Source organism: Canis aureus, chromosome 30 (assembly GCF_053574225.1).
Source record: "Canis aureus isolate CA01 chromosome 30, VMU_Caureus_v.1.0, whole genome shotgun sequence".
Taxonomy (NCBI): domain Eukaryota; kingdom Metazoa; phylum Chordata; class Mammalia; order Carnivora; family Canidae; genus Canis; species Canis aureus.
The window spans coordinates 22,044,195-22,056,927 of record NC_135640.1 but is presented as its reverse complement, the minus strand read 5'-3'; the positions used below and the strand labels follow the sequence as shown (position 1 = coordinate 22,056,927).

At 31.8% G+C, this 12,733-nt stretch overlaps 1 protein-coding gene across 3 annotated transcripts in view; it reads right to left on the bottom strand.

The window, feature by feature from the left end:
* Nucleotides 1-12,733, bottom strand: part of NCAM2 (neural cell adhesion molecule 2) — a 515,691-nt gene that overhangs the window by 124,933 nt on the left and 378,025 nt on the right. The window contains exon 10 of one of the 3 annotated variants that reach the window (XM_077878866.1): nt 3,252-3,359. The exons of the other annotated variants lie outside the window; for them this stretch is intronic. Within the exon in view, the coding sequence (XP_077734992.1) occupies nt 3,252-3,359 (108 nt within the window). The remainder of the gene's footprint in view (nt 1-3,251; nt 3,360-12,733) is intronic. 3 annotated transcript variants of the gene reach the window in all.

The following is a 12,733-nucleotide window of genomic DNA, read 5'->3' as shown; positions in this document are numbered from 1 at the left end:
ATTAAATGAAGATACAAAAATACCATTTACTTCTTTAATATCTTTAAAACAACTTAGTGAAAATTATGTTTTTCCTTATTCGATATGTGATGATACAACAATTCTGAAGCAACTTAGAGAAAAACTGTAGATACATAGGTTTTCACAAACTTGAATATCATTTTAAAATTATCTTTCATTCACGGGTATATACTTTTGATATATTCAGCAGATAGTCACTTCCAAAGCCCTCCCAGTAGGAGTGTGTTCTCCTGCTGGACTGATGATAGGCTTAGCCACATGACTTTTTGGATGTGACATGAGCAGACACATGAAATCAGCTCTCGGTATGGGGCTTGTTCTCTTGTGCCTCTGTCATTGTCACAAGACAGCTTCCTCCCTGTAGTTGTCACCTCTTCTGCCTGGTTACAAGTGTCATTGGATCCATAGAATGGAATTTAGCCTTGTTGCTTGACACAGAGCTCCCTATAGAAAGCCTGCCTGTATCAGCTGGTTCCATTTGAGCATGGGAATTATTATCAAGTGCCGCAGAGTTCTGGGATGTTTATTATGTCTGATTATCATAGCATTAGCTGCATCTCACTGCACTGCTCTATTTTCTTCTCCTTGATCCTTTTCACTGTCCCATATTATATATTTTACAACTTTGTTTTGTTTATTATCTGTTTTCCTTGAAACAGGGTGAGGTTTATAAAGTCATTTTTGCCTGCTTAGTTTAATTCTCTATACTCAACACCTGGAAAAGTGCTTGGTTTGTACTACATGCCTGATAAATACTGTTGAGTGAAAAAATATATAATTAAGATCCTAACCTCAATATGCCTAAATTCATAAAATAATGAGTTTAGATCCATCTCTCTCTCTCCCTCTGTACAAATCCGGAAACTGAAGTTTCCATAATTTAAATTAGCACCATCCTAGGATTAGATCCAGCAGATTCATTAAAATGTAAGGAAAGCTGCTAATACTAATATATTCAAATATTTTTGTAAAGCTCAATATATTAGAAAACTATCTATTTCAAATCATCACAAACAAAAGCTGACTTCAGTCAGTGGATAGATATCAAGAATACATAGATAATATTAGGAAAAGCTTGTCCTTGCCACTGCTCCAAAGAAATTAAAGAATAGAATTTAGAAGATTAAAGGATTTATGGCCACAGAGTTCTGGCTCATTGGATTCAAGCCCTTGGTGGTCTTTTTCAAGAATCAATATCATAACTTTTGGTGGCCATGCTATCGCAGACTAAGAATTAAAGTGGCAAATACAACAAGGTAAATCTCTTGGCACCATGTCTCAAGGAAGAGGAGGAAAGTGGAGAAGCACTGTTACAAACTGAATGTTTGTGTCCCATCCCTACCAAATTCATATGCTGCAACTCTACTCCCCAATATGATGGCAGTAGGAGGCATGGCCTCTGGGAGATGATGAGTAGATGAGGTTGTAAGGGTGGACCTCTCATGAATGGGAGCAGTGCCCTGTAAGAGTCAGAAGAGAACATTGTTTCTGGGCCCTGCTCTCCATCCTGTGATGGAGATCTTGGTGGACAGCTTCACTCTGTGAACTTGTGCTCTAGTTCCATCTGTGAAGTGATCTTCTCTGTCAAATCCAGAAAGTTCACTGCTATGGAATGAATGAGGGGGTTCCCACCTCACCCCAATTTCATAGGTTAAAGCCCTAATCATTAATATAATGGGATTTGGAGGTGGGGGGGACCTTTGAGAGGTAATTAGTTTTGATGAAGTCAAAAGAGTAGAATCCCTTCATGGGATTAAGGTCCTTAAAAAAAGAGGAGGAGATAGAAGGTGTGTCTGTGCTTGCATCAAGGAAAGGCCATATAAGGACATAACCAGAAAAATGTTCTGACCAATAACCTGACCACACTGGCATCCTGTTCTTGGACTTCCAGCCTGCAGAACAGTGAGAAATAAATGTTTGTGTTTAAGCCATTCAGTCTATGATACCTTGTTATATAGCAGCTCAAATTGAGACACTCACTTGCTAGTGTGAACTGGGATTCCTGGGGAAAGGAATCAATCCAGAGGAAGGATGGACAACTGTGGCAAACTGGAGGTAGAGCTCACTATTTCTGGGCAGTTAAGTTAAGCAAGTGCCAAGAGGCAGTGATAAATTCAGGGGCTATATGATACGGCTATTTTTATTTCTTTGTTTGATATTTGCTTATTCATTTCTAAGGTTTATCCTCTCAAGAGCTGGATATTTCCTAAAATTCCTTAACAATTTATCATCATAATCTCTGAAGTACATTTCAACATGATTTTATTTGAATCAGATGATGTCTATCAGAAATAGACAAAAATGGAATAAGATTGGAATAACTGATAGTATCTTTACTTGAGGAGCATGGTATTTCAAATTTTCCCAGGAGATACATGGAAAGTTTGGGTTAAAAAAATACAGCAGAGCAGTAAAAGATTTTTCACTTTTTTTCTTAATATTCTATTCTTATCATCTGCATGTAGGTATAAGCTTTATATGCCTCTCAAATACTGTCCTTGAAATTATCATACTGGATATAAAACCTAAGCTGTTGGTAGCATTAGAACCAACTTATTTCTACAAATAAGCCATTTTCTTTAGAGTCTGGACAGCTTAAATTATTATGGTTAGTATAAAAGTTAGGATCATAATACAAGATTTCAATCACATATATAAGTGTGTGTCTACTATGACCAAGAAGGTTTTCTAATTTCAAAGTATTTACTAAGATAATTTTTTAAATATTAAAATCGAATTCACATTTTATCTACCTCATCTTGTACATGCAGCAGATCATGCTACCAGAATCACTGTTATCTTGAGAGTGCAAAATGTGAGGAAATAATTTATGTGATGAAAGATGTATCAATTCTATGAAACACATGTAAATATGGAAGTAACATGAGTCTGTTATAAGATTAATTAATATTGCCACATCCTTAAACAGTTTCTGATATTACTAATGCTTTTATATCACAGGAAAAATGAGTATAACTATTGCTATTAGTCTAACAAGAAATAAAAGCAGGTGCAGAGAGCTGGATGAGAAAAAAATGTAAATGAAAAATTCATTATTTCTTAACATGCATTGTTACATTGTAACTGTTAAATTTATCACATAAAATAATTAAGTCTAATTAACAGGTAATATGCAATGAGTCTGTAGTCACAAAGCTTAATGATATCCTAATTTCAATCAAATGTACTATGTAATCGGTGCTTATTGCATTAAGCCACAAATCACATGCCTGTTGTCTCCTTTGTTTTATAAATTGGAACTTTATTTGAACTTCTGTTTCTTAGTAAAAGTAATGCCTTTGAAATGTTGAAAATGAACTGGCAGGAAGCCAAGAAATCTGTTTCAGAGAAACATAAAAGAGGTTTTGAATATTTTAAAAAGGGAGTTTAATTTAAATACTTTAAGTTTAGTGCTATTACAGTAAATACAGTTGGTATCAATTATAAACGGCTTGATTCTTTTTCACTCTTTTTTAGAAATAAGACTGTAGCTGCTTGAGTCAGGCAATGAAGATTGTTCTGGTCAGTGTTTTATAACATTGTGCAATGCCTTTGTAGTTTTCATAGTTCCTATACTGTTTTTGATTTAAACAGAATAAAAATATTCTTACCATTCTCATTCATAAATATTTATTTACAAAAATAACTTATCATAGCATTGCCTATCAGGTTCCAAAAGTTTTATTGCTATTGTAATTTAGCTGCTAAATAAAACATCCTATCTTATAACAACATAGGCTTTAATTACCAGGAAATAAGCTTCAGTACTTATATTGGTGCAATATTCAAAAATCAAAATTTCTACTAGTCTTTATATGAAAGAAGATGAAGATTTGTTACAATAGTGTTATCACAAATATAAAGAGAGTTCCAAATTTCATAATATAATTACACTAATTTACAAGGAAAATAATTGGAAGAGAAGAGCAGGCCAACTATATTTTAAATTATGACCATGGTTACATATTCCAAATGATCATTTAACAACACCCCAAAATAATGTTAACTACTGTAGACAAATGATAACATTGTGGCATTTCCTCTATTTCTATCACAAGAATAAAATCTGAACTTTAGCAATTAATGAATTAAGATTAATAATTATGTTGATTTAGGTAAAATTCATCTCTCAGCATATTTACATAACTTAGCATAAATGGATTTTCCACTATAATTCTCATCAACTTTAAGCATTTTTATGATTCAGTTTTAATACATTATATTACCCATGAGGTAGTAATCTCATGTACATACAATAGAGAAGAGGTTAGCCACATGGATAGACAAAGTATTATCATGCTAAAGCTAAAATTTATTCTTAAATGTAATATAAGGGTGGAAAAGTGGGTTAGGATTCCAACATATTTTGTATCCTCCTAGAATTCATGAGTAATTTCAATTGTGAAAAATAAGGAATTCTCATTAAAGTATATGAAGAAATAGCATAACAATTTGGATCAATCAAAGCAAGCTAGACTTCTAGAGATTTATCGATAATTTGTAACGGCTACTTAAAAGGTATCCATCTGGAGGAGAAAACAAAAGGAGATAGCTAATACGTAGCATCTGTGTGTAGGTTATAACCGCAGGAAAAACTCCTTTCAATTGGAGATTTTTAAAAAAAAAGATGGAAAAAGAATGTCAATGGAATGTACCGTTAAATGTATTTATTCATCTTAAAATAGAAGATATTTTCTTTTGTTTTACATGAAATATAGCCTGTATCAGTAGAATTAGAATTATCTCTCTATAGGATAATTTCTAAGGGATACTATTAAAAACTTTGAACATCTAACTCTAAACTTCAGCTAAAGCTATCCTATTTCTTAATTTAAAATCTGAAATGATTTACATAGGAAGAACTTAATACACTTTTCAGGATAATTAAGGTTTGTGTATAGATAAATGAAATTGCACAGAAGATCAAAGTAGTAAAAGAGAGAAAAGAAACTCTACTTCTTTTTAGGACTTTGGATTTTAAATAATCTTTGATCAGTATAATGCTTTATTTGAGAACATATGATTTATAAAAAATAAAATCAAAAACATGAAATTTGAAAAAAAAAGTGAAAGGAAGAAATATACTAAACACTCCAAAAGACTGAAATTAAAACATTTGTACCTCAATTCTGGAAACTAGGGAAACCAAATATTTTTGTGATTTAAAATTATATGAATATAATATATAGAAATTTCTGCTTCCATAATGGCAGTATAAATCTGATTGTCCATTTCCTCTACTAGTAATGATTAAAAGCTTTAGAGATGATACAAATTAAACAAAAACACAAAAACAATAACAAAAGTCACTATATAAGACTTCTGTAGATTAAACAAAATCAAGGACATTGTGGAAGGGAATCAAAATTAGTTTCCCACTTCTTTTTCTCTCTCCTGGCTTTGTCTAAAGGGCAGGCCTTAGTCGAGCTTCACAGTGATACTGGAGTTAAAATCTGTCTAGAAATAGAGCAGTTCCTTGGAAGAAGCCAATACAGGATGAATAGCAAGGGGGCAATTCCAAATAGGGGTCATAGAGGAGATACCATAATTCTGCACATAAACCACAGAAATTGGGATGCCTGAGTGGTTCAGTGGTTGAGCATCTGCCTTCAGCTCAGGGACTGATCCTGTAGTCCCAGGATTGAGTCCTGCATCAGGTTCCCCACAAGGAGCCTACTTCTCCCTCTGCCTATGTCTCTGCATCTTTCTCTGTGTCTTTCATGAATAAATAAATAAAATCTTTTTAAAAAATTAAAAAATAAACCACAGAAATCAACCTAACCCCTGAACTTTGAATGTATGGGACAGGCACAAATTTATATAGAAAAGGCTTTAAGAAGTTAATTGAGATTTGAGTCACTGCTCACAGTAGGCAATACAGAATTAGGAGTGAATATCTGCTCAATACTCTTTTTCCAGATGTTTGTCAAAAGTCTTACAGTGTGCGCAACATAATAATTATAGTAACCAGGACTCAATCCAACATTTCTTGACATTCAGTGAACCAGAAAAAATATGATCAATTCTAAAGGGAAAAGACAATCAACAAATGTATTCCAAGATGACCCAAATGTTGATTCTATCAGATTTTAGATTTATAGATTTTGGACTGGCTATTCCAACTATGCTCAATGAGATAAAGGAGAGCATGCATAAAATGAATAAGGATAAAAAATGTCAGGAGATAAACAGAAAAAAAAAGAACAAATAAATTCAGGAACAGAAATTAATATTTTAAAACAAAGAACTCACTGATTGAGCTTAGGAACAGAAAGGAAATAGTGGAATAAAGGTTCTGTTAATTTGAAGAGAAAACACCAGAAATTACCTAATTTAAAGAACAGTGAATAGTTAAAATGTGTAAAACTGAACAGTACCTCAGGGATTTTTTAGATAATTTCAAAAGGTCTCACATGAGTTGAGCAAAGCCCTAGAGATGAGAAAAAGATTAGGAAAGAACTAATAATTGAAGAAATAATGTCCAAATTGCTCAAATAGATTGAGAAATATAAATTTACAGACTTAAGAAGCTCAGTACACCCCAAACAAAAAACTCAAAGAAAACTGCACCTAACACATTCCATTCAGAGCTAAGAATAAAATAGAGAAAGAAAGTAATTTGAAAGTAGTTAGTGAATAATGACATGTGGCATATAAGGAATTCACAATTCAAATAATCATGAAATTCTCATCAGAAACAAGGAGGTTAGAAGATAGTGGAACCAAACTTTAAAAAAAAAATGTCAATCCAGAATTCTTTCCAGGGGGAAAAAAATATCCTTCAGGAGTGAGGGATGAGGAGAATATTTTCAGATGAAAAAAAAATAGAGTCTATCCCAAACATATATGCTCTAAAATTAATGGAGAAGAAATTTCTTCAGGCTGAAGGATTATACTATCAAAAAGAAATTTGGAACTTAAGGGATGAAGACAAGCAAAATAAATGGTGAATGGATAAGTGAATTAAAATATTTTATTTTCAGTTCCCAAAAATATGTATGACCATTCAATAGAAATTTAACATACTTTCTGGTGAGATTTCAATGAATATAGATATAATGCATATGAAATAAAAAATAAGATCAGTGGTGGGGCAGGTGTAAAGGTATCTATATGGTTGTGAAGCTCCTCTATTTAATATAAGGTATCAAAATATTACCTCAATGTAAGACTGTGAAATGTTAGGTTTGTGTATTATAATTCCTAGAGAATCACTTAAACAAACCAAAAAAAAAAAAAAAAACACAACTATATTGCCAACATAAAAATTAAAGTAAATATATTGCCAACATACAAATATATAGCCAATATACAAATTAAAATAAATCATTAAAATCTTATATAACTAAAAATAATGAAGAAAAATCAAACAGAACATGAAAAAACAGAGAGAAAAAGTAGAAAACAAAATTTTACACCTGAATGATATTATATCAATAACAGCATTCAATTTAACAGTGTAGCCTATGAACTATGACAAACTATGAACCATGGACAAAATATACTCCAAGGATCTCTTATATGTATGCTTACAGTTAAGAATTTTTTTTTACATTTTTAATCATTTGTAAGAGAAAAATGTATGAGCCTTTAAGATAGTTTGTAGGTGATAGAGATTATATCATGAAAATTTAAAATATTTATTAACTGGTCCACTTATCACTGATTCCTACTTTAAACACTCTAATGTTAAGTTAGAGATTGACAGTATGAATGAAAAAGCAATATTCTGTCATAAGCCGCCTAAAAAGACACATTTTAATTTCACATAAAAATACAGCAAGGCAGAAAGTAAATAAATGAAAAAGGGTGTATAAACAGTAAAAACAAGAAGGTATGACTAGTTATCTGAATATTAGACAAAATAATTCTAGGCAAATGATTAGTGGAGAAAATAAGGGAAATAATTCATGAGGAAAACATATGTGGGAGAGCAAACAGTGACCTGCCCCTCCAAAGATATTCACATCATCATCTCTGGAACCTGCAAGCATGTCATTTTACATGTCAAAAGGAACTCTGCAGCTGTGATGAAGTTAAATATGTTAATTTGAGAAGAATATCCCGGATTATCCAATGTGGGTCTCATGTAATGGAAAGTCAGAGACAGAGAAGTGAGAAGAGCCCCAGAATTAGATGTTGTGATGTGAGAGAGACTCCATCTGCCATCGCTGGCTTTAAAGATGGAAGAGGACCAAGAGCCAAAAAATGTGGGCAGATTTTAGAAGCTGAAATGGACAGAAAACAATCTGCCCTAGAGCCTCCATAGAGGAACACAGCCCTTCTGACATTTTATTCAAGTGAAAATAATTTTGAACCTCTGACCTCCAGAACTGAACAATAATGTATTTGGGCTGTTTCCAGCAATTAAGTTTGTTGTCATTGGTTTTAGCAGAAATAGAAAATGAATACAACATACAAGCTATAAATGAGCATGGCCTCACTGAACTTAAAGATACGTGATGCAAAAAGCAACAGATTAAAGTGAGAGAGAAAAGTTCACAATCATGGTAGAGGATTTTAACAACTCTCACTGTCATAAAACAGCTCTACAAAAAAGTCAGTAAAGACAGAAGATTTAAACAACACTGTCACCTACCTCTATCTAATGGATATTTATAGAACACAGTATTCTATGACTGCAGAATATATATGCTTTTCATATACACTGTGTAGTTGTTGAGATAGATCATATACTGGGGCATAAGTCTCAATAAGCAAAAATGGCTAAAAATAACACAAGGGAGTTTATTCATTTCTTATTTCTTATTTATTTATTTATTTATTTATTTATTTATTTATTTATTTATTTTTAAAGATTCTACTTATTTATTCATGAGAGACACAGAGAGGGAGATAGAGACATAAGCTGAGGGAGAAGCAGTTTCCTTATGAGGAGCCTGATGCGGGACTCAATCCTAGGACCCCAGGATCATGGCCTGAGCCAAAGGTAGATGCTCAACCACTGAGCCACCCAAGTGACCTAAGGGGGTATTTTTATACAAAACTGAATTAAATTAGAAGTAAATAATAGCAAAATATGTAGGAAAACACTAAATATCTGGAGATTAAATCCTTACGAATAACTATGGACCGATGATGAAATCACTAGAAAAATTAGAAAACATTTTCAAATAAATGACAATAAAAATATAACATATTATTATTTTTGGATTGTGGTGAAGTATTGTTTTGTGGCAATGCAGAGTCTTATATGGTATTAGAAAATAAGAAATATTTAAAGTAAATGACCTAATATTTCACTTCAAGGAAATATTATAATATAATCAAAGGTCGAAGCAAGTCCAAAATATATAGAATGGAAAAATTGAAAATAAAATGGAAATCAACAATCTAGAAAATAGATTTATATACAAAGAATGTAAATTAACAAAGTCCAAAGCTAGTATTTTATAAATATCAACAATATTGACAAATCCTTAGCTAGAAAAAGGAAAGTCAAAATTAGTGCTGAGTCATTTTGATATATGTATGAAAAAATAATATATATTAACTCCACAAAAATGAATCCAAAACAGATCATAGACTATCATGCAAAAATCAAATCAACAAAACATTAAAAATAGAGCCTAGCCTAGAGGTGCCTGGGTGGCTCAGTTGCTTAAGTGACTGCGTTCAGCTCAGGTCATGATCTCAGGGTCTTGTGATGGAGCCCTGCATCAGGTTCCTTTTTTTTTTTTTGCATCAGGTTCCTTACTCAGCAGGGAGTCTGTTTCTCCCTTTAACTGCACTCATCCCCACTGTCTGTGCTCGGTCTCTCAAATAAATAAAATCTTTAAAACAAATAATAAAATAAAATAAAATAAAATGAAAGCCTAGTCATAAATCTTTGTGGTCATAGGTTAGGTAATGATTTCTTAGATGGAACATGAAAAATATCATGAGTCCAATATGATAAGTTGGACTGGAACAAAATTAAAATCTTTTGCTCTTCAAAGAGACATTTTTATTCCAGAATAAAGAACAAATCTTTACACAATGTTCAAAAATGTTCACAAGAGCTTTTCATAATAGGCCCAGACTTAAAACAACCAAATGCCCATCAACAGGTGACTAAATAAACTAACTTTGTTTTATTCACACAATGCAAAGACAGAAACAAATTATAAATTTTTATTCATAGTCAACATATCAATGTATGTTGCCTGAAAGTGCTTAGTAAAAAATTAAAATTAATGTACGATTTATGCATATAAAGTTCTGGAAGTGCAACTAAATTATAGTGATAGAAAGTAGACTAACAGTTGCTTGGGAGGAGAATGAAAGAACAGATTACAAAGGCGCTTGAGAAAATCCTTGGAGGTTATTGTAAATGTTTGTTTAGATAATGGTGACACATATGCAGGCACTTCCATATGTCAAAACTGTTAACATTTTGCCCTTTATATATTGGCATCATAACTACAATCCAACTATATTTTAATAAAATTGTCAACAAGGGGTATTTATTTCTCTAATTATTCTTAATAAAGAAAAATAAAATTCAATGTTTAATTGTTTAAAGGAAAAATTGATCACATGCTCTAAAAGCTATCCATAAAACAAAAATTATTAAGACAATGGTTCAATAATTGAAACAAAGTATTTTATTATCTTTGAAATAGATTTACCTAGCCAGCTTCTAATCAACAGGTAGCAACAACAATCTCAAGGAATGTTCAAAGAATTCTCAAAACATTCTTTTACGAAGAAAATTGTTTCTTTTTGATCCTGGCTAAATAAGAGATACTGTATAATTTGCTGGTGAGCTTTATTCTAAACATATACTTCAGAAAATTAAACAGGCCAACCAATGTCTATACCTTTAAGCAAAGGAGAAATGCCTCTGTGATCAAAAGCAACTTGTACTTCGTTATATTAGTCCTTGAAAAAGAGTATCCTAAGCATGTTTTGTGTGTGTGTGTGTGTGTGTGTTAAAGTATTCATGTTATTAGAAGATCACAAGAACATGCAATTTGTACTGCAATATACAATCATTTGTTTACCCTATTGCTTTCTACCTATTTGAAATCAGTAATAACTAAAAATCTCATGTCATTATACATCAGCATTTCACATTATCTTGATATTTTTCTCCATCTATCTTTTGGAAATTTGAATTCAAGTTGAGGTTTGATTTAAATCTCTCTCAATCCCAGTGTTCTAATGAAGCATGAGCTCTGTTTTATTCATTTTGTGTCTACAGTCACTCAGTACCAATTCTAAATCTTAAACAGCTTAATGAAAAGATTCTCGGTTTGTTCCAGTATGGCATTTTAAAATTCTTTTCAATGAAGTTTTAAAACAGAACAGAAATTGTAGACCTTAATTTAACTTATTTATTTCATAATGAAAACTCAGGTAGGCATGCATGGAGGACAATTAAGAAGTTCTAGGATTGTAGGATGTGACTATGCTTGAGTAAAAGCATTTTTACATGGTTAAGTATAATGAAGCCCCACAAATTTCTTCCCTTAACCTTCTTAATTCATGTATATGGAAATCAAGGTCCCAGGGATGCATGTCAAACAACTAATTAGCACCAAACCTAGCACTGATATATTAACCTAATATTGCCTATAGGACCCAGTCAGCCTTACTCTGTTTTGGAAATATCAACAATGCTCATTTCTCATGAGCTCCACTTTTCTGAGTACTTATAGCAATAATTTAGTAGTAATTCTAGGATATATTAAATAAGCATTTAAATATTTACAAAATGCGAAGGAAAAAAGCCCTAAAGTTAAGTTTTATTAAGAGAATATGATGCCTACCATTTCTTTGGCACAGTGAGAAAAGGCTGGAAGTATTCTATGAACTGCCCCTCCAAACTGGTTGGGCAGCTCTAATATAAATCATGTTTTGGCCCCCTTAAATTTTTGCTCATGCAGGTTCACATTTAAAAAAGTAAAAAAATAGTAAGGTAAATTTTGACTTAAAATACTTATTTTGAATTACAAAATATAAACAAAGATGTTGAAAATTTGAGAAATGTTCATAATTTGTACAAATGCTGTTGACTTGAAAAAGATATATCTATTAATATGTGACATATTAATACATATAAAATAATGGGAAAATAGCAGAAAATAGTGTTAGGAAATAAAGCTAATAAATAAGTTATCAGTATCACTTCTTCCTCTGTGCGTACCGTTATTATGGCTTTTTTTTTTTTTTTTTTTTTTTTGCTGGTCTCTATTTTTTTAAGATGTATGGTGACAATAAAAGGACTTTCTTGGAAGTTCTCTACCTTTAGAAAATGAAACCTGCAATTTGTGAAATAATTATTTAATATCCTTCACATTTTTTGTAATTAATTGGCCTTTCCATGAATTTCTTAACAAGAACACTTATGAATATGTAAAATAACATGGATTATTTGTGTCTGTTCTTGAGGAAATATTTACTTTCTAAAGGCATTCTCCATGAAAATACATCTTATTTCACAGTTATTAATCACATTTTATCAATATTAATGCACAAGAAATTCTCCAAAGTTTTGTGAATAAGAGCATCTTATACATCCCCACTATGACCGTTATGTCCTCTCAAATATCAGAGAATCTCCAACATTGATGATTCCTGAATATTCACTGAAAATAATATTAAATTTCTTCCTTTTTAGAAACATATATGTGAAATTATTCTAAAATCCCACTCAGTGATGGAAGGTGGATTGTGCATTAGCCTTCATATTCCCCAAATATTACAT